This window comes from Mustela nigripes, chromosome X (assembly GCF_022355385.1).
Source record: "Mustela nigripes isolate SB6536 chromosome X, MUSNIG.SB6536, whole genome shotgun sequence".
NCBI classification, from domain to species: Eukaryota; Metazoa; Chordata; class Mammalia; order Carnivora; family Mustelidae; genus Mustela; species Mustela nigripes.
In genome coordinates, this window is record NC_081575.1 from 2,902,666 (window position 1) to 2,930,166 (window position 27,501).

General features: G+C 36.6%; 1 protein-coding gene across 1 annotated transcript in view; it reads left to right on the forward strand.

The window, feature by feature from the left end:
* Positions 1-27,501, forward strand: part of GABRA3 (gamma-aminobutyric acid type A receptor subunit alpha3) — a 385,158-nt gene that overhangs the window by 285,330 nt on the left and 72,327 nt on the right. The window contains exon 6 of the mRNA XM_059385929.1: positions 17,623-17,705. Within this exon, the coding sequence (XP_059241912.1) occupies positions 17,623-17,705 (83 nt within the window). The remainder of the gene's footprint in view (positions 1-17,622; positions 17,706-27,501) is intronic.

Consider the following 27,501-nt stretch of genomic DNA (forward strand, 5'->3'; position numbering starts at 1 on the left):
AACATTTATGAAGGAAATTGAGGAAGACACAAAGAAATGGAAAAACATTCCAAACTCATGGATTGCAACAACACTTTGCTACCCAAAGCAATCTATACATTCAATGCAATCCCTATCAAAAATACCATTAGCATTTTTCACAGAGTTGGAATAAATTTGTACGGAACTAGAAAAGACCCTGAATAGCCAAAAGAATGTTGAAAAAGAAAATCATAGCTGGTGGCATCACAATTCCAGACTTCAAAGTATATCACAAAGATGTAATCATCAAGAAAGTATGGTATTGGCACAAAAACAGACACACAGATCAGTGGAAGAGAATGGAGAACCCAGAAATGGACCCTCAACTCTATGGCCAGCTAATCTTTGACAAAGCCGCAAAGAATATCCAATGGGAAAGGATAGTCTCTTCAAAAAAATGGTGCTGGGAAAATTGGACAGCCATATGTCTAAGAATGAAACTGGACCACTTTCTTACACCTGACACAAAAATAAACTCAAAATGGATGAAAAACCTTAATGTGAGACAGGAATCCATCAGAATCCTAGAGGAGAAGGCAGGCAGCAACTTCTTTGATCTTGGCCACAGCAACTTCTTTCTAGACATATCTCTAAAGGCAAGAGAAACAAAAGCAAAATTGGGACTTCGTGAGGATAAAAAGCTTTTGCACAGCAAAGGAAACAGTCAACAAAACCAAAAGTCAATCTACAGAATGGGAGAAGATATTTGCAAATGTCTTATCAGATAAAGGGCTACAATCCAAAATCTATGAAGAACTTATCAAGCTCAACACCAAAAACAAATAATCCAGTCAAGAAATGGGCAGAAGAAATGAACAGATGTTTTCCAAAGAAGACATACAAATGACCAACAGACACATGAAAAATGTTCAGCATCACTTGACATCAACGAAATACAAATCAAAACCACAATGAGATACCACCTCACACCAGTCAGAGTGGCTAAAATTAACAACTCAGGAAACAACAGATGTTGGCAAGGATGCAGAGAAAGAGAAATCCTCTTACATTGTTGGTGGGAATGCAAACTGGTGTAGCCACTCTGGAAAAGAGTATGGAGGTTCCTCAAGAAGTTAAAAATAGAGCTATCCTATGATCCAGCGATCGCATTACTAGGTATTTATCCAAAGGATACAAACATAGTGACTTGAAGGGGCACATGCACCCCAATGTTTATAGCAGCAATGTCCACAATGGCCCTAATATGGAAAGAGCTCTGATGTCTGTCGACAGATGATTAGATAAAGAACATATGGTCTATATATGCATATATAAATATTACTCAGCCATCAAAAAGAATGAAATCTTATCATTTGCAATGATGTGAAGGGAACTAAAGTATATGATGATAAGTAAAATAAGTAAAAGAAAGACAATTATCATATGATATCACTCATATGTGAAATTTAAGGAACAAAATAGATGAACACAGGGGAAGGGAAGGGAAAATAATGTAAGAGGAAAACAGAGAGTGAGGCAATGTATAAGATACCCAACTATAGGAAACAAGCTGAGGGTTGCTGGAGGGGAGGTGAAGGAGGGATGGGATAACTGGGTGATGGGCATTAGGGAGGGCACTTGATGTTATGAACACTGAGTTTTGTATGCCACTGAAGAATCACTGAATTCTACCCCTCAAACTATTAATACAGTATGTTAATTAAATTGAATTTAAATAAAAAGTTAAATAAATAAAAATTAAAAATTAAAACAACTTGTCCAATGATGCATTTATTAGGCAAATGCAGTTCTGTCTCAAATTACTGCTTTTTCCACTAAATAAGGTTGAAGAAGGAGGTGGATATACAACATATAGCATTGGTAGTATTTAGTGCCTGATAGGAAGTTCGTGATGGTCAGAATGTTGTTAATTCTCCCAATAAGCAAAGAAGTCCCCTGAGATAACAGAAGTACTAAGGGTTAGAAAAGTAATAATAATCTGAGCATTAACATTCCTATTGAATGTGGAGGAGTAAATAAGCTTTAGAAAATGGCAGTGATAAGGTGAGGTAATGGTAAATATAGTCGAATAGCATGCCTATTTGAAAGGGTTTCTGCATAATGGATGAGGGATAATTATCTGGAAGTGATGCAGAATATATTCATTCTGTACTTATTGGGAAGCATTATTAGTTTTTTTTTTTTTTTTAAGAGAATAACATGCTCAGATCATTTGTGTTACAGTTTGCTAAACCCAAAAATATATAACAGTTCAAACTAGATAGAAGTGTATTTCTTGCTCCTTAAATTTCAAAGCAGGTGGCTCATTTGTTAGTGGCATTTCAGCAACCCATGCTCCTTTCATCTGCTGTCTCTGCCATACTCAGTACATGGTTTCCAAGGCCACTTTGTTTCTCTGTATTGAGTGAGTAGAAGAGGAAAGAGCACGGCGGATTATATGTGGGAGGTGTTTAAAGTCTGGGCCTTGAGTGGTGTACTTACTTCTACTGATATTTCTTTGACTAGAATGAGGTCACATGGACATGCCTAACTGCAAGGGAGGCTGGGAAAATAAATGGATTTGGTGAACAGCTGACAGTTCTTTGCCAATTTTTATGTTGTTGTTGTTTTTTTAATTAAAATATCAGGTTGCACTCTGGAGAATCATTTAGAAGCAAGGACCAGTTAGTTGACTATTTTGTAATCCAGAGAAGACTGTTCATGGATGAAATAAAGGCAGCAAAAAGTAAGAGTAGAAAAGAAAGGAGAGGCTTTCAAAAGAACTTGGTGTCCAACCAGATATGGGATAATGAGGAAGGGGGTATATTGAGACTGTACCTTACATATTCTCCCTGGATACTAAGAAGATTGTGGTGTTATTTTTTAAAAAGCAATGTAGAAGCAACATATATTTTATAGAGAAGAAAGTGTGTTCATAGAGAACTTACACTTATTTAGGATTTTCTATATACCAGGTGATACGGTAGGTGCTTCACATGTATTTATCTCATTTCTCATGGCACTGATTGTGCATTACACAAAGGGTGCAGCATTGTGATTAAGACGGTAGGTTCTGCAATAAGACTACTGCTGGTCCTTCATCTGTAAAATGTGGTGAATCATAACAACGCCTGTTTCATAAAGCTGTTGTGGGGAGTAAACATGATAAGCCTTATGAATTGCTTGATACATATCATGGCACATATCCACTTTGGAGGTTTTTGTGTTAATAACCCCTACTTTTATATTTAGTAAGCTGACGTTTCAGTAGAGCCAAAGTCACACCACTAATAAGTGGCAGAGCTGATACAGAAACTGAAGTCACTCTTAGGTTAAAGCGAGCAGCTTTTCCTCCACTGCATCCCACCACTTTCTCTAAGAAAAGAATGTAAGGGATATAAAGTTTAAACGTAATGAGTCTGAGGTGAACGTGACAAGCTGCAGTTGGAACTCAGAACTTTGACACAGTGTGATTTTATAAAAATTGAATGCAGAGACAAAGTGTCTTTTTATCTTAAGCTACACAGTAATAGTATCCTACATGTAGCTGAAAGTTAAAGAAAATAAGAACTCACTTCTCATGTTGCATCATTAAGAGAGAGGCATCTTTTTAAGCAACTAAAAGAAGCTTCCTATCATATTCAGAGCTTCATGCCTTCCTTTATTCTTTGATTTTGTGAATGGGTCAGTTTTGCTTATGTACTTGGGATTTACAAAGGCAAATTATTTCAAAGACAAATTGTGGAGATGTTAACAGTAAAGGTAGTCTCTTCCTACTTTAGATGCAAATAGCTTACACATGAATCTTTATAATAGAGATTGTCTCTGAAATGGCCAGGAACCAGGGAAGGCATTTGGGCTACATTGTTAGGCTAGCTCTATAGGATTTAATGTAATCAAATCAACCAAACACTGATAGCTTTGTTTCACACAGTCCTTTTTCCTAATAGCTTTTGTTCTAGGGGATTTCATCTGGAGTTCCCCTTCCTTTAAGGTAGAAACTGACTCTGACAGAACCGTACTTAGTGAGCCTCACTCTAATGAATAGAGGAAAGGCCATAGAAGATGTAGACTGGCTTATTTTGGGTTCTGAGAAAGCTTACAGTGAGGTGAGAAGAAAGTAATAGTATAAGTCCTCAGTCAATCACAAATCATGCTGTGTACTCCACGTGGTGATATCAATTCCTACCTTCCATGAGCTCACACTTTGGCAGGAAAGATAGGATACATCTTTCACTGTACTATGAGGCATAATGGAATTTTCACAAAAAGCCAGCAATGAGGTACTATAAACTAAAGAGTACAGGTTTCATTAGGACTTGGGAACATAGGTCCAGATGTGGGAGGGTTTTACAGAGGAACTGGCACTGAGCTGGAAGGAGGAACGGAAGAATGTATTCACAAGTGGTTAGCTGCAAGAGGAAATCAGGGTCTTGTAATAACAAGAATTGCTTTTATTTGTTTAAAGGCAAGAAGCTGATGTTTAAAAAGGTCATTTTAACACAAAGGGGGAAAGGATTTACAGATCACCAGAAGAGTCCATCTAATTCCAAAGAATGAAGCTATTTTAGATGCTACTCCTAGACAGAGTTGGAGACTGTATTTTGTAGTGAAATGAACTTTAGAGTAGGAATTAGGAGCTCTGGCAAAGAGTCCCAGCTCTGGCCCATAAGAGCATGTCACCATTGGGCGCCTGGGTGGCTCAGTGGTTAAGCCGCTGCCTTCGGCTCAGGTCATGATCTCAGGGTCCTGGGATCGAGTCCCGCATCGGGCTCCCTGCTCAGCAGGGAGCCTGCTTCCTCCTCTCTCTCTCTGCCTGCCTCTCTGCCTACTTGTGATTTCTCTCTGTCAAATAAATAAATAAAATCTTTAAAAAAAAAAAAAAAAAGAGCATGTCACCATAAACAAGGCATTTCTCCCTTTCTGGGCCCCAGTTTCTTCTGGGAAACAGGACTGAAAATAAATGCTCTATATTATAGAAATATTTACTAAGATGCATTTATTACCTATATCCTATGGGCCAACCACCATTGTAGGGATAACACTATAATGAGAAATAGAGACCCTTCTCTCAAGTTACAGTCCTGTTCAGAAGAGAGACACATAAATGGATACTGATAATCTATGTGCTGTTAAAAATGATTAAAGAAAACAATTTAATTAATACTAACAAACTTTGTTTCACTTCATAAAGTGGACAGTCTCCTTTTACAAAACTGAAAAATGGGGCAGAAGACAAAGATTTCATAGGATAAAAAAAAATAAAGAACTAGGAAGAGAAAAATAGAAAATATCTGATTGGCCAGAGCTGCATAGTTAACCTTGTCTGAGATGAAAAGGTCCAGAGTTGGTTTGGCACTTGGGGATTGGCTGACTGGATATACTATGTTTCTGGTCAAGTAGAATACTTACAGGAACACAGAAGTTATCTAAGTTTCAGTTTGTTGACATGGCTCCCCAAGCAGGAGCAACTCCATCATGGGCCTGGAAAGTTATTTCAACAGTGCTAAGAACTAAAGTATTTATCCAAAGTGCTCTAGGATTTCTGTGAGTAGAGAACTTACTATGCCCACAGCACACATACAAAGCATTATGGAAGAGGTATATATGAACAAGGACATGAAGGAAATTTGTCACACATATAAAGGGAAATGACATTTCAGGTAGAAAAAAGATACAATATGTGCAAAGACAAACAGAGTTTGTGTCATGAAATCACACATATCTGCAGATGGGTGGAGAGTGGGGAAATGTGTGAATGTCAGAAAATGAGGCTGGAGCTACCTGTCTGAGGTAATTGTTAAAACTTATATGTGCTCCCCAAAAGGCTAAACGCAGTGGTAAACTGAAGGTCTTCCAAATAGGAAGCCCAAGGGCCTTCCAGTATATTAAAGCCTTTTGCCTATAGCTCGAGTATTTAATAGTAAGCCTGCAGACAACTGGGATTATTACAACTAATGCACTGCTTGGTTTGGTTTTTGGGGGTTGTGTATTTGAAACGGCTCATCCTCTACTGATAATGGTTAGTAATGACTTACTACTCTCTTTTCTTTTTTATCATAAATTCACACCTTGCCCTTTACTCTATGGTCATAGAAAAAGCCTGCCTAGTGCCTCTGAAGTAGTGTTTTCTACCTTTTAGTTTTTAGAAAGAATATTTCTCAGAATTCAGAGCAGATTGTTCCATTTCTAAAATGCCTAGGTGACATATTGCCTACAGTGAGGCTCATACTGATCTCCAGAGACCCTGTGCCCTACTACATTTATGCTTCTCCTTCCTATATTTCTCTTAATGTGTTGACTATCTCACTGAACAATTAGTGCATATAATCAATAAAATTTAAATCTTTAACCTTTGGAACTTCAGTAAGTTCAGAAATTTCTCTAGAATTTTTTCCTATGTTATGCCTCTATTTTAAAAAAATTGGTATTCTACATGCAAAACTCTAGAAACAATGTGATATTTTTCTGTGGAGCAATTAAGAACTAGGTGATTCATTTTAATTCATATTCTTTTTATAGTTTTTAAAACTCTTTGAGGTATGACATACATATTTTGAGGTGTACAGATGTTATGTGTATAGCTCCACCTTGTTCTAGGTAAGGAATGTGTTCTAGATATTGCAGTAGTAGAAGGATTAAAAAAGGGGAAGTAGCTTAGTAAAGTGAGAGGTATTATCAAAATACAAGGAGCAAAGATTTATTTTCTAGGAGGATTGCTTTCTTGGGCCAAAACCAAATGGACACTGAAAACATGGATGCAATAACATCTGAGCTGGAAATTTTTCCTTGTTGAGTTATTGCTTTGGGTACATTCCCACCTAAAAGCAAGTGACTTACATATGATATTCAGTCTAGTTCAGGAGACAAATATGTACCAATAAAATCCTAAAATTTCAAAGCATTATATAACAAGTATAAAATAAACATTGGCTTTTGTGTCAATGATATAATAGAAATATCAGCAAATAGTATAATAAAAATAGTCCCTGATATGTGTGTTCATTTTGGATACATACTTAGATATTTCCAGTGGGGATGAGATAAAGCACCAAATAACCAAGTCACAAATTTGTCTCAATTCCAAAGGAATAGAAAAGAGACTATTTACTCAGTGGCTTTAAGTCAATAGCAGGGATTCTTAGTGAGATGCCATAGCTTGATTATTGGAGTAAACATTTTTAAACCATTATATTCATCATACCTCCTTATTTCATGCCTCCTTTCCACTTTGAGATTCTGATACATACTTTCTGCCAGTGGTAAAAGGTATATTATTCATGGGTAGTACATACTGTAGGAAATAGATGAGATACTGAGAATCACTGGTGTTAGGATTCATTGTAAAAGATGTTAATCCAATTATTATACTCTGAATCTCAGCTCTTAGACTTCTTGCCTTCCTTCATAATACTATCCAGTTTTAGAGATTTAATCAGCGTTTGGAAAATAAAACCTAACAAAGCCCAGAGAACTAAAATAACTTGCATATACTTATTAAGAGATAGAGTTGGGTTGTAAATCTTCTAGTCTAGCTTTGGAATCCATGCTCTTAAAAACTATGCTATAATGCCTCTCTTGCTTTTTTTATTTTATAAGAACTCTTTTTGAAGTATTATTTATATCTGATAAAATTGATATTTTAAGTGTGCATTTCAATGATTTTTTAGTAAATTTAGAGTTGTTCAACTATAACCACAATCTAGATTTTGAATATTTCTATCACCTCTAAAAATTTTTTCCAAATATTTGCAGTCACCATCCATTCTCAACCACAGCCTCAGGCAACCACTAATTTACTTCCTGTCTCTATAGATTTGCCTTTCCTGGACACTTAGTGTGAACAGAAATATATAGTATGTGACCTTTCGTGTCTGGCTACTTTCACTTAGCACAATGCACTTGAGATTCCTCCCTGTTGTTGTCTGTATTTATTTAATTTGTTTAGAGAGTGAGAGAGTGAGAGTGTGTGAGCAGTGGGAGGGGCAGAGAGAGAGAGAGAGAGAGGATTTTAAGCAGGTTCTCACTCAGTGAAGACTCTGACTCTGGGCTCTATCTTGACCCTGAGATCATGATCTAAACCAAAAGTGAGAGTCAGTTGCTCAACTGACTGAACCACCCAACTGCACCCATGTTGTTGTCCTTAATCTTTTTCATTGATGACTAATATTCTATTGTGTGAATATACCACATTTTCTTCAATCATTATTTGATGGACATTTAGGTCATTTCCATCTTTTGGCTATTATAAATAATTCTGCTATGTCAAGGTCTTTCTGTGGACATCTGTTTTCATTTCTCTTAAATAAGAGAATTAGAGTGGAGCCACAGGATTTTATAGGAAATTTATGTTTAACTTTTTAAGAAACTGATGAAATGTTTTCCAAAGTGTGCTTTAGCATTATACATTTCCATCAGTGATTTATGAGGTTCCATTTTCTGCAGATTCTTGCAAACACTTGATATTGTCAGTCTTTTTAAATTTTACCCATGCTATTACACATGTAGCAGTATCTTACTGTGATTTTGATTTACACTTCCCTAATGACTGATGATGTTGAGTATCTTTTTATGTCCTTATTAGTTGACAGAGGATTTTTTATTAGATGTGGTTGTATTACATAATTTTTAATGTATATGTGTATTTTTATTAAATGTGTATTTAAGTATCTTGCTCATTTTCAAATTGAGCTGTTTTTCTTCTCATTTTTGAGTTGTAAGAATTATTTATTTTTATTGGATCATGCTAGTCACCATACAGTACATCATTAGTTTTTGATGTAGTGTTCCAAGATTCATTGTTTACTTATAAAACCCAGTGCTCCATGTAATACGTGACCTCCCTAATACCTACAACCAAGCTCACCCATCTCCCCACACCCCTCCAAAACCCTCAGTTTGTTTCTCAGAGTCCACAGTCTCTCATGGTTCACCATCCCTTCTGATTCCCCCCTCCACACCCACACACTTTTCCTGTCCTTCTCCTAATGTCCTCCATGTTATTCCTTAGGTTCCACAAGTAAGTGAAACCATATGATAACAGACTTTCTCTGCTTGACTTATTACACTTAGCATAATCCCCTCCAGTCCTGTCCATGTTGATGCAAAAGTTTGGTATTCATCCTTTTTGATGGCTGAGTGATATTCCATTGTATATAAGGACCACATCTTCCTTATCCATCTGTTGAAGAGCATCTCAACCCTTTCCACAGTTTACCTATTGTGGACATTGCTGCTATGAGCAAGACATACAAATGGCTAGCAGACTCATGTAAAAGTGTTCATCATCATTAGCCATCTGGGAAATTCAAATCAAGACCACATTGAGATATCCTCTTACACCAATTAGAATAGTAAAAATTAACAATGAAAGAAACAACAAATGTTGGAAAAGATATGGAGTTGTAAGAATTATTTATATGTTCTTAATATAGATTATTTATCAACGTATGATTCACAAATATACTCATTTCATGGCTGTCTTTTTATTTTCTTATGATGTCTTTTGAAGAGCAAAATGTTTACATTTTGGTGAGATCCATTTTATTACATTTTTTATTTTTTTATAGCTCATACTTCTGGTGGTCTAAGAAATCTTTGCTTGACTCCAGGTTACAAAGATTTTCTCCTATAATTTTTTAGAAATTTTATCTCTTACATTTTGACGTATGTTCCACTGGAGTTGATTTTTGTTTATGATATGAGGTAAGTTAAAAATGTTCATTTTTTTGCATGTGGATATTCTCCCAGCACCATTTATTGAAAATGCTATTTTTTTTTTTTTTTTGTCCTGAATTGCTTTGAACCTTGGTCAAAGTCAATTGACTATATATGTGGAAGTTATCTCTGGACTTGCTATTCTTTTCCTTTGATCTATATTGCCTGTTTTTAGACCAAACCCATGCCATATTGATTACTGTAGTTTGTTAGTATGTTTTGAAATTGGGAAGTTTTGTTTTTCTTTTTAAATATGGATTGCCTATTCTAGATCCTTTGCATTCCTATATAACTTTAAGGATCAGCTTGCTATTTTTATAAAAAGAAAAGCTTCTGAGATTTTGATAAGAAATGTCTTGAATCCAGTGATCAATTGGGAGAGAATCTTAATATATGTCAGGACTTCTATAAACATGGAATATCTGAAACTTGTTATTTGCAATTAAAGAAAATTTTGTTTTTTACTTTCCATTTTTCATTTCTTTAACTTCTTTAGTTTGCCTAATTTTTTAAAATATCTTATTTATTTAAGAGAGAGAGAGAGAGAGAGTGAACACACGTATGAGCAATGGGGAGGAGCAGACTCAGGGCTCCATATGGGGCTCGGTATGGGGCTCAATCCTGGAACCCTGAGATTATTTCCTGAGCCAAAGGCAGATGCTTAACCAATTGAGCCACCTAGGCACCCCATAGCTTGCCTAAATTTTTAAGCAGCTTTACTGAAATGATCCACCTGTCCTATAATTCACCTTTTTTAAATGTAAAAGTAAATGTTTTCTGGTATATTTACAGGGTTATGTAGGTATCACCAATACATAATTTCAGAATACTTTAGTTGCTCTAAAAAAGAAATTGCATACCGATTAGCAGTGACTTCCATTACTTTCTTTCTTAGACTGATTAAAAATCTCCAGGAAAATGCTTAATAAGAGAGAATGGACATCCTTATTTTGTTCATGATCTTAGGAGGAAATGGTCTGTTATCATAAAGTATGGTTCCAGATGGAGATTTTTCACAAATGTTCATTATCAGTTGAGAAAGTTCCCTTCTATATTTCTAGTTTTTTGAGAATTTTGGATCATGAATGAGTGCTGAATTTCACCTCCCTGCTGTTGTCCTTCAAGTTATTCTTCACACAGCTGCCAGAATAATCCTAAAATGTTAGATCAAATCACCATTCTACTGAAAATTATGCAATACCTCCACATTTCATTTAAGGTAAAACCCAAAATATCCAGAGCACCTGAGTGGCTCAGTCATTCGGCATCTGCCTTTGGCTCATGTCATGGTCCCAGGTTCCTGGGATCAAGCCCCACATCAGGCTTCCTATTCAGTGGAAAGCCTGCTTCCACTGGAGCCTCTCTCCCACTCCCTCTTCATGTGTTCCCTTTCTCACTGTGTCTTTCAAATAAATAAATAAAATCTCAAAAAAAAAAAACCCACCTAAATATCCTAGGAGGCCCTTGTACTATCTAGTATATTCCCCATAGTTTCCTTTTTAAATTCATCTACTATTAATCTTTCCTCTTTATCTCTCCACTATGGCCACAGTGGCCTAGTTGCTTTTCCTTGAATACACTGGACTAACTTCTATCTCAAGGCCTTTGCATTTGTTACTCCCCCTATTTTGAATGTTCTTCCAAGTGTCTACAAGGCTCACTCTCATTTCCTTCAAGTTACTGCTTAAATGTCACCTACTCAGTGAGGTATTCCCTCAACATCCTACTAAAAATTGCAATCCCTCTCTAATAGTTTCTATTCACATATTATTTTTCTTCCTAAAGCATATTACCTTTTACTATATTATATGATTGATAGATTGGTCAATCTATTTATCTTTTTTATTTTTTTGTCTTCCCTTCATTCAAATGTAAGTTTTAAGAGGGCAGCACTCTTGACATGTTTACTAATACACTTACATTGCTTAGAATATTTACTGGCACATAGTCAGTGATCAGAAAGTATTTGAAGACTACACCAAAGACTCAGGAAACTTGTAGTTTAATTTCCTTTTTAGTTTAATTTCCTTCCCTTCTGTTTCATTATATGTAAAACATCTGAGGAGATAAAACCAGATATTTTTGATAAATATTTTGATAAAGCTCTTTCTGCTCTGAAATTCCAGGAAAGAGGCTATATGCCCACAGAAAAGAATAAGTTGAGATATTATGCTATTAAGGAACCATATTAAGATGCTTTTTGCCTGGAACCCTAAAAATACCTAAACCCTGTTTGCCCAGCCTATCCCTCTTCTCTGCTTTTAGGAAAGAAAACTCATTCTTTAATTCATTCATTCAGTGGATATGTGTTGAACATCTACAGTGTCCCAGGTAACATGCTAGGTTCCTAGCACCCATCAAAGAGAAAACAAGGCAAAAATCTATAACCTTATAGTAAGGAGAAAAAATGATAAATAGAAAAAAATAGGTGTTATACCATATAAAATGTTAAGTGCTATGGGAAAAGAAAGAGCATGGTAAGGTTTACTAACCTAATGTAGATAGTAAACTGAGTAGAGGTCGGGGTGGGCCTCATTTAGAAAACAATAATTAAGCAAAGATTTGAAAAAAAATATGAAGTTATAACAAGTGCAAAGACCATGCTGTAAGAACCTGACATGTTGAAAGAGCAACAAAGCCGCCAGTGTGGCTGGAACAAAATGAGCAAGAGAGGACTTTGTAGGAGATAAGCTGTATAGGAACAGAAGACAAGGTCATATAAGACCCCATTAGCCATGGCAAGGACTTTGGCTTTTAGTCTGTTTAAGATGAAGAAGCGTTAGGGGCACCTGGGTGGCTCAGTGGGTTAAGCATCTGCCTTTGGCTCAGGTCATGATCCCAGGGTCCTGGGATTGAGCCCTACATTGGGCTCCCTGCTCGGCGGAAAGTCTGCTTCTCCTCCGTTTGCCTGCTGCTCCACCTGTTTGTGTGCTCTCTCTCTCTCTCTTTCTCTGTCAAATAAATAAAATCTTTAAAAAATAGATGAGAAGATGTGGTATATATACACAATGGAATACTATGCAGCCATCAAAAGAAATGAAATCTTGCCATTTGCGACAACATGGATGGAACTAGAGCGTATCATGCTTAGTGAAATAAGTCAAGCAGAGAAAGACAACTATCATATGATCTCCCTGATATGAGGAAGTGGTGATGCAACATGGGGGCTTAAGTGGGTAGGAGAAGAATCAATGAAACAAGATGGAATTGGGAGGGAGACAAACCATAAGTGACTCTTAATCTCACAAAACAAACTGAGGGTTGCTGGGGGGAGGGGGTTTGGGAGAAGGGGGTGGGATTATGGACATTGGGGAGAGTATGTGCTTTGGTGAGTGCTGTGAAGTGTGTAAACCTGGTGATTCACAGACCTGTACCCCTGGGGATAAAAATATATGTTTATAAAAAATAAAAAATTATATATATAAAAAAATAGATGAGGAAGCATTAGAAGACTATTGTGTAGAGAATATACTGTAAGAGGAAAGGGTGATAGCAGAGACTAGTTAGGGTGTCATAGTAGTAAGAAAACTAACTTTTTATGGTGGTGAAATAGAAACCAGTTTTGAACAGAAAATGGTAAGGTGATAAGGGAGCCAGGATGCAGCAAAGCACAGTGAAATAAGAGCAGTAATGGAGGGGAGGGGGTGTGTGTACACTTGTATGCATATATGCAGGGCTAATGAAGTTTCCCTTCTATCTGTATCTTTTACCCCCAAAGAAAGGAATTTCCTGGATTGTCTCTTACTTCCTGTCTCACTGTTGCATAAGAATCAAAGTAGGCCAAACCATGAAGTGGAACTGAGTCCTTATGACCTGAATGCCACATTTTGAGGGGCCCTGACCTTTCTTGAAAAGCCCACTAAAAACTATTTGCTGTATAGTAGATCTCTAGGACTTATTCATCTTGTAAAATTGAAACCTAGCACCCTTTCACTAATATCTTCCTATTCCCTCCCCACCAGCCCCTGGTAACCACCATTCCACTCTCTGCTTCCACGAGTTTGACTATCCCACATATAAGGGAGATCATATAGTATTCATCTTTCTCTGTCTTGTTTATTTCACTTAGCACAATGTCCTCTAGGTTCATCAATGTGGTTTAAAATGGCAGGATTTCTTTCTTTTGTTAAGGCTAAATAATATTCCATTATATGTATATACATTTTCTTATACACCTATTGATGGATACTTATATTTCTTCCATGTCTTGGCTATTGTGGATAATACTACAATGCATATGGTAATGCAGATATCTCTTTGAAATCCTGACTTCAGTAACTTTGGACATATATTCCCGAAAATAGGATTGCTGGATCCTATGGTAGTTCTATTTTTAATTATTTGAAGAAACTGCATACTGTTTTCCAGAGTTACTGCACCAATTTACATTCCTACCAATAGTGCACAGGATTGCTTTTTATACACATCCTCATCAATACTTGTTATCTTTGTCTTTTTCATAATAGCCTATCTAACAGGTATGAGGTAATAACTCATTGTCGTTTTCACTTGCATTTCCCTGGTGATTAGTGATACTGAGCATCTTTTCATGTACCTGTGTCCATTTGTATGTCTTCTTTGGAGTAATGTCTACTCAGATCCATTTCTGAGTTAAAAATATTCTATGGTATACTTAAAAATTTGCTAAAAGCTTCTGCACAGCAAAGGAAACAGTCAAGAAAACAAAGAGGCAACCCATGGAATGGGAGAAGATATTTGAAAATGACAGTACAGACAAAAGGTCGATATCCAGGATCTATAAAGAATGCCTCAAACTCAACACACACAAAACAGACAATCATATAAAAAAAATGGGCAGAAGATATGAACAGGGGGCGCCTGGGTGGTTCAGTGGGTTAAGCCTCTGCCTTCGGCTCAGGTCCTGGGATTGAGCCCCACATCTGGCTCTCTGCTCAGAAGTGAGCCTGCTTCCTCCTCTCTCTGCCTGCCTCTCTGCCTACTTGTGATTTCTCTCTCTCTCTGTCAAATAAATAAATAAAATCTTAAAAAAAAAAAGAAGATATGAACAGACACTTCTCCAATGAAGACATACAAATGGCTATCAGACTCATGAAAAAATGTTCATCATCACTAGCCATCAGGGAGATTCAAATTAAAACCACATTGAGATACCACCTTACAACAGTTATAATGGCCAATATTAGCAAGACAGGAAACAACATGTGTTGGAAAGGACGTGGAGAAAGGGGAACCCTCTTACACTGTTGGTGGGAATGCAAGTTGGTGAGGCCACTTTGGAGAAGAGTGTGGAAATTCCTCAAGAAATTAAAAATAGAGCTTCCCTATGACCCTGCTATTGCACTACTGGGTATTGACCCCAAAGATACAGATGTAGTGAAAAGAAGGGCCATCTGTACCCCAATGTTTACAGCAGCAATGGCCACGGTCGCCAAACTGTGGAAAGAACCAAGATGCCCTTCAACGGACAAATGGATAAGGAAGATGTGGTCCAGATACACTATGGAGTATTATGCCTCCATCAGAAAGGATGAATACCCAACTTTTGTAGCAACATGGATGGGACTGGAAGAGATTATGCTGAGTGAAATAAGTCAAGCAGAGAGAGTCAGTTATCATATGGTTTCACTTATTTGTGGAACATAACAAATAGCATGGAGGACATGGGGAGATGGAGAGGAGAAGGGTGTTGGGGGAAATTGGAAGGGGAGGTGAACCATGAGAGACTATGGACTGAAAAACAATCTGAGGGTTTTGAAGGGGCAGAGGGTGGGAGATTGGGGGAACCAGGTGGTGGGTATTACAGAGGGCACAGATTGCATGGAGCACTGGGTGTGGTGCAAAAACAATGAATACTGTTATGCCGAAAAGAAAAAAAAAATTGCTAAGTGGACAGATCTTATGTTAAGTGCTCTTGTCACACAAAACAATAAAAACAGTAATAATAATGAGGGTGGAAGGAAGGTTTTGGAGGGGACAGATATGTTTATGATATAGACTGTAGTGATGAGGATATTAGCCTGAGAATAGTCACGCTGCTTTCTACTGTAGAAAAACTTGAAGGGGGTTTTGGAAGTTGTAACAAGTTAAAGAGAAAGAAGAAAGGAAGAAGGGAAGACAGTATGACATGGGAGGTCAGAGAGCATTAGGATGTGTTTCAGAACTAATGAAAAGAGCACAGCATAATCTGGCTTGTGAACTTCCCTGCCTTCATTATCTGCCTTCTCCTCTCTGCTCTGTGCCTAGGTATGATGGGAAAGATGTATATGCGAAGGAAGATACAAATGTTATATAAATCAGTTCTGCTCTTAATCAGAAATCAGTGCCCTGTGCATCTTGCTTTGATAATCTATTTGTTGTGGTCTTATTTGCCATGTCCCCAGGATTGCTGGGTAGACATAAAGTAATTTCCCCTTGGCATTACTCATAAAAGGCAGTATCTTGGAAGTACTAATGTAAGTGGAAAGAAGGAACACAACTTTATTTATTAAAGCCTCATGGAATCTTTTAACTATCCAACACTAGGAACAGGTTTATCAATGAAATACATTATTTGTGTGTCAAATTCTTTGAATTAAGGAACCCCCTTTATACCTTAAGAATAAAAGTGGATTGTTGAGATATTGCAGGCTGACTTGAAAATTAAGCTTTTGTCCAAGACACATGGAACATTTTATAAATATTGAAAGGATTAATTAGATCTGCAAGGACACTTGCTCTCTAGTTCCTTTTACTGTTTATATGGGAGAAGTAAAAATAAGAGATGAATAAGTATTTGTTGAAGAGCATACGCTTGGTTTCTGCCATTTAGTCTGGAGTTTTTGCTAATACACACTTGAGCATGTTTGTTTTAATCAGCCTGCTTTGTACAATATCTAGTATTGCTCCTCTGATCATTTGTGAAGTGTTATATGAATTATAATATGATGAATCAGGTTTAACAATTAACTAGGATTGGAGATGCTGGCCAGTTAGTCCCCTAGAACTTGAAGAGGATGACATAGGTGGAATCTAGTATAACCAAGAGATATACTGATTAGCTAGAAATAACCCATCAGAGCTTGGCTCCAAAGAACTCTGAATTTCTGTTGAATAGGTCCTATTTCTACACAGAGGCAACTATCTAGGCCAAGGTAAGTTGAGGCTAAAAATTCTTTAAAGAAATCAGAGGGAAAATCTCAGAATAGATTATTTAAGCAGACTAAGGCAGGAAAATGAATATGTGGGCATGGTAAATCATACCCCATCCAAATTTTCATTGAAGAATCCATGCAGTCTCTCCTACATGGTATTCCTATAAAGAAAACATGAGCTCTTTAGACTTAACTTCTGAGGTTTTTTATGTCCTCCATAACCTTTGCATTTTTTTTTTCCTGGCCAGTTGTGTGTGTGTGTGTCCATGTGCACGTGCATGTGTGCATGCATGTGTGCATGTGCACATGCATGTGTGCACAAGTGTGAATATGTGTTCCCCAAAAGTCATCTCTTTCAACAAAACTATAGCAGTTGCTGTGAGCAGCAGAGTCATCTTTCATACCAGTTCATTATCAAGGTGAAGATATTCATCTCTCCTTCCCAGTGCAGTCTTTCAATTGGTTAACTCACTTGATCGCCTGCTGAAAATTATTTAATAAATGATTAAGGAGTGAGTGAGTCAGGACCTGGTGTTTTCAGATTTCTTCAAGGAGGACTGGGTGAGGGAGCTCAGGTAAGGCAGATAATTATATTTGTTTTTCTAAAGGTGGTAAGGTGGAATTCAAATCTGATCTAAAAATCTGAATGCTGCTTTGAGAGGCTTTCTAGTTCATTTAATTCATCCTTTGTGTTCATAAAGACTTCAATCTCAATATAAATGAAATCCCACTATTCTTAGGAGCACCCCATTGCTGGCGAATGGACATTCAGCTGTGTGTTTACCACCATTCATTTTAGCTTAATGTCATTTTCTGTTCTCCTTTCTTTTAGGTTAACAATTCATGCTGAGTGCCCCATGCATTTGGAAGATTTTCCTATGGATGTGCATGCCTGCCCACTGAAGTTTGGAAGCTGTATGTATTTTCTCACTTTCTATTTACCTGATCTTCTTCTGAAAGAAATAGTATATTTCCTCTTCTATCCCCTAGTAGTTTCTAAAGCTGAAGCCTTGAATTCAGGATGGTGTGGGAGTGGGGAAGGGAACTGGGGTTGATCAGGAGAGGAGACTTAGCTTTTAATACTTTTCTTTGTAGAAAACAAACATTATCTCACCTTTTCAGACTCATTTCTGTCATTAGATTAAAATAATAACTTCTATTTCCTAAATTGTCCAGAATATCTAGTAAGACAGAGCTAATACACTGTGATGAACACTGGGCATTGTATATTGTATATATGTGATGAATCACTGTATTGTAACATCTGAAATTAATGTTACACTGTATGTTAACAAACTGGAATTTAAATAAAAACTTGCGAATGGACGAATGAATAAAAAGACAAAGTTAATCTAGAGTACAGTAGCAGCTTCCTAAAGACAAGATCCCAAAAGGGAAGGTGCTTTTATTTTTGAAATGCCTATTCTATTTGTATCTCATCATTCTATCTAATTCTCTACAGTAAATGGTAAATAGAAAGAGACTCTGGAGATTTTCTCATTTTTACAGAGTATTGCCTTTACCAATAACTGTAAATCTCAAAGATAAATGAGTAGATATATAGTCCATTTTCAAATAAATTAGAAAAATCAAAATTGAATAGAATTTGAGTGAGTTTCTAGCTCTAAAAATTTTAGAGTAAGTTTCATATAGGGAATCATCTGAACAATATACCAAGGTCTGTGTTGATTGTGTCTAAATTAAATTTAGTTCTATATTCTGAAGTAGAAAGTACATTTGAAAATATACAAATAGTTACATGTGACATATTTTTTCAATCATTGTTAAATATTTATGAATTTTCTCTTATGTGCCAGGCTCTATTGTAGGAATTTGGAGTACATCCATGAATAAAACAAAGACCCCGTCTTGGTGGAACTTATATTATAGAGGAGAGAGTGATGATGAAAGATAAACAACAGATTAAAAAGTAACATATAAAGTATGGTATAAAGTGAAAATCACTGTAAGAAAACATAAAATTACTACAGAATAAGGGGAATCAGTCTTGTCTTAGTGGAAGATAGGTGTTGCCACTGAAATTTTAAAATTGGGTAATCACCATCGGTCTCTTAAAAAAGTGACAATTGAGCAGAAATTTTAAGGTAGTAAAAGTATTAACAATGCAGATATTAGAGGAAACTGTGATCCAGGTAGAGGGAATATCCAGGGATAAGAAGCTAAGTCAGAAAAGTGTCTGGCTTCTCCAGGGGATATCAAAGTATCCAGTATGGGTGGATAGAGTAAAGGGGAAAGCACTAGGAAAGAAGTGAGGAAAAAGTGAGGAGTGGTTTGAAATTTGGAACGAAATGATTACATTTTCTGACTTAGGTTTTTCTTTCTTTTTTTTTCTGTTTAGAATGCACTTTTTTGTGTGTTATGTTAGTCACCATAGAATATATCATTAGCTTTTATTTTTTTCCAAAGGTGATAGAAATTTTCTTTTTAATTTTTAATTTTTTAATTTTTTTAAATTTTTTATTTTTTATAAACATATATTTTTATCCCCAGGGGTACAGGTCTGTGAATCACCAGGTTTACACACTTCACAGCACTCACCAAAGCACATACCCTCCCCAATGTCCATAACCCCACCCCCTTCTCCCAACCCCCCTCCCTCCAGCAACCCTCAGTTTGTTTTGTAAGATTAAGAGTCCCTTATGGTTTGTCTCCCTCCCAATCCCATCTTGTTTCATTGATTCTTCTCCTACCCACTTAAGCCCCCATGTTGCATCACCACTTCCTCATATCAGGGAGATCATATGATAGTTGTCTTTCTCTGCTTGACTTATTTCACTAAGCATGATGCGCTCTAGTTCCATCCACGTTGCCACAAATGGCAAGATTTCATTTCTTTTGATGGCTGCATAGTATTCCATTGTGTATATATACCACATCTTCTTGATCCATTCATCTGTTGATGGACATCTAGGTTCTTTCCATAGTTTGGCTATTGTGGACATTGCTGCTATAAACATTCGGGCGCATGTGCCCCTTTGGATCACTACATTTGTATCTTTAGGGTAATTACCCAGTAGTGCAATTGCTGGGTCAATGGGCAGAGGACATGAACAGACATTTCTGCAAAGAAGACATCCAGATGGCCAACAGACACATGAAAAAGTGCTCCATATCACTCGGCATCAGGGAAATACAAATCAAAACCACAATGAGATATCACCTCACACCAGTCAGAATGGCTAAAATCAACAAGTCAGGAAATGACAGATGCTGGCGAGGATGTGGAGAAAGGGGAACCCTCCTGCACTTTTGGTGGGAATGCAAGCTGGTGCAGCCACTCTGGAAAGCAGCATGGAGGTTCCTCAAAATGTTGAAAATAGAACTGCCCTATCATTAGCTTTTGATGCAGTGTTCCAAGATTCATTGCTTATATACAACACCCAGAGTTCCTTGCAATATGTGCCCTCCTTAATACCCACCACCAGGCTCAGCCATGACCCTACACTCATCCCCTCTAAAACCCTCAGTTTGTTTTACAGAGTCCACTGTCTCTCATGGTTCATCTCTCCCTCTGATTTGCCCCAATTCACTTTTCCTTTCCTTCTCCTAATGTCCACCATGTTGTTCCTTATGTTCTACAAGTAAGTGAAACCATATTTGACTTTCTCTGTTTGACTTATTCCACTCAGCACAATCCCCTCCAGTCCTGTCCATGTTGATATAAAAGTTGGGTATTCATCCTTTTTGATGGAGGTGTAATATTCTATTGTATATATGGACCGTACCTCCTTTATCCATTCATCTTTCAAAGGGCATCTTGGCTCTTTCCACAGTTTAGTGACTGTGGCCATTGCTGCTATGAACATTGGGGTACAGATGGCCCTTCCTTTCACTACATCTGTATCTTTGGGGTAAATACCCAGTAGTGCAATTGATGGGTCATAGGGAAGCTCTATTTTTAATTTTTTGAGGAATCTCTATACTGTTTTCCAAAGCAGCTGCACCAACTTGCATTCCCACCAAAAGTGTAAGAGGGTTCTCTATTCTCCACATCCTCTCCAATATTTGCTGTTTCCTGCCATGTTAATCTTTGCCATCCTAACTGGTATAAGGTGGTATCTCAAGGTGGTTTTGATTTTAATTTCCCTGATGGCTAATGGTAATGAACATTTTTTCATGTGTCTACTAGCCATTTGTATGTCTTCATTGGAGAAGTGTCTGCTCATGTCTTCTGCCCATTTTTTGACATGACTATATGTTTTTTGGGTGTTGAGTTTGGGGAGTTCTTTATAGATCTTGGATATTAGTCCTTTTTTGTAGTGCCTTAAAAGAATCATTATGGACACTCTGTTAAAAAAATATAAATATGGGAAGAACAGAAGAAGGAAGTCCAGTTAAAATGATATTGCAATAGTTCAGATGAGAAATTATAATAGCTCAAATTACAGTGATATTGGCAAAAATAATGAGAAAGACTGTGGGTGAACATGTCTCATGAACAATTAGAAAACCTAGGACTGTAGAAGCAATGAGGATTGAAAGACAAAAGTTCTGGAGAAAGGGTGGAACTTCTTGTAGATGAATTTGTGAACTTCATCTTCTTCATTCTTTGTGGTAGTTGACAATTCTGGCCATGAATTTCAGCTTATAATTCAAGTTTGGCCCTAAACATAGGACTATTGCCAGATGATGGGGTGGGGGGGAAGCAATAGTTTTCATGGTCACAGAGAGCTAAAGTGATAAAAGTAGAGATTTAGAAGGTCTCAAACTCTTGGCTAATAACCATCTCAATTCAATTGCTAAATTTTAAATATGCACAAATCATAAGGCTAAGAAAGCAATATAAAAACTTCTGAAAAGTAAAGCTGGCTTTCCTACAGACTCCCAATGTTATAAAAAAGAAGGCATGCTAGGCTCTTAGTTTAAATCCCTAGAGAAACTATGTCCTAGTTACAAGGGAGCAGCAGAGACATACCAAGTTTAACCAAAACTAAAATTCAACTCAGTCCCTTGAAAGAATTAAGGTAATAATTTTCCCACATTATCTGTTTAGCAAAGGAAAGAAAGAGGTCTTTCTGGTGGAAATCAACATCATCTGAAAAGTTCTAAGTTTATTATACAATGTCTGCAATTCAATAAAAAAAAAATCATTAAGCATAACAATACACAGGACCATATAACCTAAAACCAAGATTTTAAAACAAAAAGAAATGGAATATGGAAATAGGTCAACAGGTGACCCAGATATCAGAGTTTGTAGACAAGGGCTTTTAAAAACTGTTGTTAATATGTTCAAGAAAAAAGACAGAAGAAGAAAAAAATAGATAAAAGAAATTTAAAAAAAGAATTTCAGCAGAAAATTGGAATCTATAAAGAACAAATTAGAAATCACTTATGGACAAATACATATCTACAATTCAGAATTGAATGGATAGGTTTATTTTTTCAATTTTTTAATTCAAATTCAATTAATTAACATATATTATTGGATTCACAGGTAGAAGTCAGTGATTCATCAGTCTTATAAAATATTTAGTGTTCATTACATCACATGCCCTCCTTAATATCTATCACCCAGTTACCCATTCCCCTCCCTCCCTCCCCTCCAGCAACCCTGTTTGTTTCCTATAATTAAGAGTCTCTTATGGGGATGCCTGGGTGGCTCAGTGGGTTAAAGCCTCTGCCTTCAGCTCGGGTTATGATCCCAGACTTCTGGGATTGGGCCCCGCATCAGGCTCTCTGCTTGGCGGGGAGCCTGATCCCCTCCCCCCGCTCTCTCTGCTTGCCTCTCTGCCTACTTATGATCTGTTAAATAAATAAATAAAATCTTCAGAAAAAAAAAGAAGAATCTCTTATGGTTTGTCTCCCTCTCTGGTTTCATCTTGTTTTATTTTCTCCTGTTTTCCCCTATGATCCTCTGTTTTGTTTCCTAAATTCCACATATTAGTGTGATCATATGATAATTTTCTTTCTCTGACTGACTTATTCTGCTTAGCATAATACCTCTAGTTCCATTCACATCATTGTAAATGGCAAGATTCCATTCTTTTGATGGCTGAGTAATATTCCATTGTGTGTGTGTGTGTGTGTGTGTGTGTGTGTGTGTGTACCACTTCTTCTTTATCCATTTATCTGTTGACAGACATCTGAGCTCTTTCCATATTTTGGTCATTGTGGACATTACTGCTATTAACATTGATGTGCATGTGCCCCTCCGAATCACTATGTTTGTGTCTTTTGGATAAATACCTAGTAGAGCAATTGCTAGGTCATAGGGTAGACTATTTTTAACTTCTTGAGGAACCTCCATACTGTTTTCCAGAGTGGCTGCACCATTTGCATTCCCACCAACAATGTAAAAGGACTTCCCTTTTTCCACATCCTTACCAACATCTCTCATTTCATGAGTTGTTAATTTTAGCCATTCTGACTGATGTAAGGTGATATTTCAATGTGGTTTTGAATTGTATTTCTCTGATGCCAAGTGATGTGGAATGTGTTTTCATGTCTGTTGGCCATTTGTATGGCCAAAGAAATATCTGTTCATGTCTTCTGTTCATTTCTTGATGGGATTAATTGTTTTTGGGGTGCTGAGATTGGTAAGTTCTTCATAGATTTTGGATTGTAGCCCTTTATCTGATAAGATGTTTGCAAATATATTCTCCCTTTCTGTCATTTGTCTTTTGGTTTTGTTTACTGTTTCCTTTGCAGTGCAAAAGCTTTTTATTTTCATGAAGTCTCAATAGTTCATTTTTGCCTTTGTTTCCCTTGTCTTTGGAGACAAGTCTAACAGGAAGTTGTGATGGCTGAGGTTATAGAGGTTGCTGCCTGTGTTCTCTAGGATTTAAATGAATTCCTGCCTCATATTTAGGTCTTTCATCCATTTTGAGTCTATTTTTGTATATGGTGTAAGTATATGGTGCAGTTTCATTCTTCTACATCTGACGGTCCAATTTTTCAAACACCATGTATTGGAGAGACTATCATTTTTCCATTGGATATTCTTCCCTGTTTTGTCAAATATTAGTTGACTGTTGAGTTGAGGGTCAATTTCTGGGTTCTCTATTCCATCCCACTGATCTATGTATCTGTTTTCGTGCCAGTAACAAACTGTCTTGATTATTACAGCTTTGTAATAGAGCATCAGGTCTGGCATTGTGATGCCACCAGCTTTAGTGTTCTTTTTCAACATTCCTTTGGCTATTCAGGATCTTTTCTGGTTCCATACAAATTTTGGGAATATTTGTTCTAGCTCTGTGAAAAGTGATGATGGTATATTGACAGAGATTGAATTGAATGTATGGATTGTTCTAGGTAGCATAGAAGTTTTAACAATATTTGTTCTTCCAACCCATGTGCTTGGAATGTTTTTCCATCTCTTTGTGTCTTCCTCATTTTTATTTCATAAGTGTTCTATAGTTTTCTGAGTACAGATCATTCACTTCTTTGGTTAGGGTTATTCCTAGGTTTCTTGTGGGTTTTGGTGCAATTGTAAATGGGATTAATTCCTTAATTTCTCTTTCTTCAGTCACATTGTTATTGTATAGAAATGCAATTGATTTTGTATCCTGCCATGTGACTAATGTAACACTCTATGTTAACTATACTGAAATTAAAGTAAAATAATGAACAAAATAAAATAAGGAAAAATAATCTCTAACAAGGAAACAATTCTGGAATGGTAAAGTAAGGACTTCTGAAAACCTCTTCCATAAAACCAAGGAGAACTTCTCAAAATTTTCTAAATAAACTTTCTTCAAACCCTCACCAAAGGCTCACGGCAATTCGAGGAGTGTTATTCAAGAGAAGTGTTTATTCTTGGTGAAATCAGGGACCCCTATTCCCAACCTCTATGTCTGGATTCTGTAGAAGCCTTGAAGATTTTGTAATAATAGAAGGACTAATCCATCAGGAAGATATCATAATTATAAAGATATATGCACCTAACCATAGAACCCCCAAAATACATGAAGCAAAACTGAAAAAATTTAAAGGAGAAACAGACAACTTAACAGTAATAACTAAAGATTTCACTATTCCACTTTCAATAGCTCACTAGACAGGACCTTAACATAGTAATAAAAGTCTTAAACAAAATTTAAACAAACTAGATGTAACAAACATACTGCACTCTACCCAAGAACATCAAAATACACATTATTTTCAAGAGCACACAGAACATTTTTCTGAGTAGACCATATGTAAGACCATAAAACAAGACCCAGTAACTTTAAAAGTATTAAAATAAAACAAAATGTGTTTAGTTGAATGAAATTAAAAATAAATAACAAGGGAAATTGAGAAATTCACAAATGTGTTGAAACATGCACTCCTACATAAACAGTGCACTCCAAAATAAAGAATGGGTCAAAGAAGATATCACAAGGGAAATTAGAAAATACTTTGAAATGAGTGAAAATGATGCACAGTAAACTAAAATTTATAGAATGCATCAACTTAAAGCACTGTTCAGAGGGAAATTTATAACTATAAAACATATATTAAAAAGAATGATAAAAAGCTGATAATCTGACCTACTTTAAGAAACTAGGAAAAAAAAGCCATCTAAATCCAAAGCAAGTAGGAAGAAGAAAATAATAAATATTGTAGTGAAATTAAGTTAAATAGAGAATAGAAAAACATTAAGAAGAATCAAAGAATCTAAAAGTTGGTACTTTGAGAAGATTGACAAAACTGATAAACCTTTTTTTTTTTTTACTTTGAGCCTTTTGATAATATATTTATGATATTTGGATATACATGTATAATTATCCTTTAGGCAATATATTTTAGTGAATACAAAATATTGTATTTTGGATATTAAGATAATTTCAATATTCTGTTGTTGTAAATGACATTGATAGGAGCATTTGTGTAACAAATATTTGTCGGCTTTTGCAGGTGTTAAGATAGCTTCCTAAAAGCTTAACTACTTGGGCATTAACAATTTTTTAAATTTTTATTTTTTTATTTTTTTATAAACATATAATGTATTTTTATCCCCACGGGTACAGGTCTGTGAATCGCCAGGCTTACACACTTCACAGCACTCACCATAGCACATACCCTCCCCAATGTCCATAACACCACCCCCCTCTCCCAAACCCCCCCCCCCCCGCAACCCTCAGATTCTTTTCTGAGATTAAGAGTCACTTGTGGTTTGTCTCCCTCCCAATCCCATCTTCTTTCATTCATTGTTCTCCTATCCCCTTAACCCCCCATGTGCATCTCCACTTTCTCATATCAGGGAGATCATATTTCTCTGATTGACTTATTTCGCTGAGCATGATACCCTCTAGCTCCATCAATGTTGTCGCAAATGGGAAGATTTCATTTCTTTTGATGGCTGCATAGTATTCCATTGTATATATATATACCACTTGTTCTTACACCATTCATCTGTTGAGGGACATCTAGATTCTTTCCATAGTTAGGCTATTGTAGACATTGCTGCTAAAACATGCGGGTGCATGTGCCCCTTCGGATCACTACGTTTGTTTCTTTAGGGTAAATACCCACTAGTGCAATTGCTGGGTCATAGGGTAGTTCTATTTTCAACATTTAGAGGAACCTCCAAGCTGTTTTCCAGAGTGGTTGCACCAGCTTGTATTCCCACCAACAGTGTAGGAGGGTTCCCCTTTCTCCACATCCTCACCAGCATTTGTCATTTCCTGACTTATTAATTTTAGCCATTCTGACTAGTGTGAGGTGGTATCTCATTGTGGTTTTGATCTGTATTTCCCTGATGCAGAGTGATGTGGAGCACTTTTTCATGTGTCTGTTGGCCATCTGGATGTCTTCTTTGCAAAAATATCTGTTCATGTCCTCTGCCCATTTCTTGATTGGATTATTTGTTCTTTGGGTGTTGAGTTTGCTAAGTTCTTTATAGATTTTGGACACTAGCCCTTTATCTGATATGTTGTTTGCAAGTATCTTCTTTCATTCTGTCAGTTATCTTTTGGTTTTGATAGCTGTTTCCTTTGCTGTGCAAAAGCTTTTGATCTTGATGAAATCCCAATAGTTCATTTTTGCCCTTGCTTCCCTTGCCTTTGGCGATGTTCCTAGGAAGATGTTGCTGCGGCTGAGGTCGAAGAGGTTGCTGCCTGTGTTTGCCTCAAGGATTTTGATGGATTCCTGTCTCACATTGAGGTCTTTCATCCATTTGGAGTCTATTTTTGTGTGTGGTGTAAGGAAATGGTCCGGTTTCATTATTCTGCATGTGGCTGTCCAATTTTCCCAACACCATTTATTGAAGAGGCTGTCTTCTTTCCATGGGACATTCTTTCCTGCTTTGTCGAAGATTAGTTGACCATAGAGTTGATGGTCTATTTCTGGGCTCTCTATTTTGTTCCATTGATCTATGTGTCTGTTTTTTTTTACCAGTACCATGCTGTCTTGATGATGACAGCTTTGTAATAGAGCTTGAAGTCCGTAATTGTGATGCCACCAAGTTTGGCTTTCTTTTTCAATATTCCTTTGGCTATTTGAGGTCTTTTCTGGTTCCATATAAATTTTAGGGTTATTTGTTCCATTTCTTTGAAAAAAATGGTAGGTATTTTGATCGGAATTGCATTAAATATTTAGATTTCTTTAGGTAGCATAGACATTTTCACAATATTTGTTTTTCCAATCCAGGCGCATGGAACATTTTCCATTTCTTTGTGTCTTCCTCAATTTCTTTCATGACTACTTTATAGTTTTCTGAGTATAGATTCTTTGCCTCTTTGGTTAGGTTTATTCCTAGGTATCT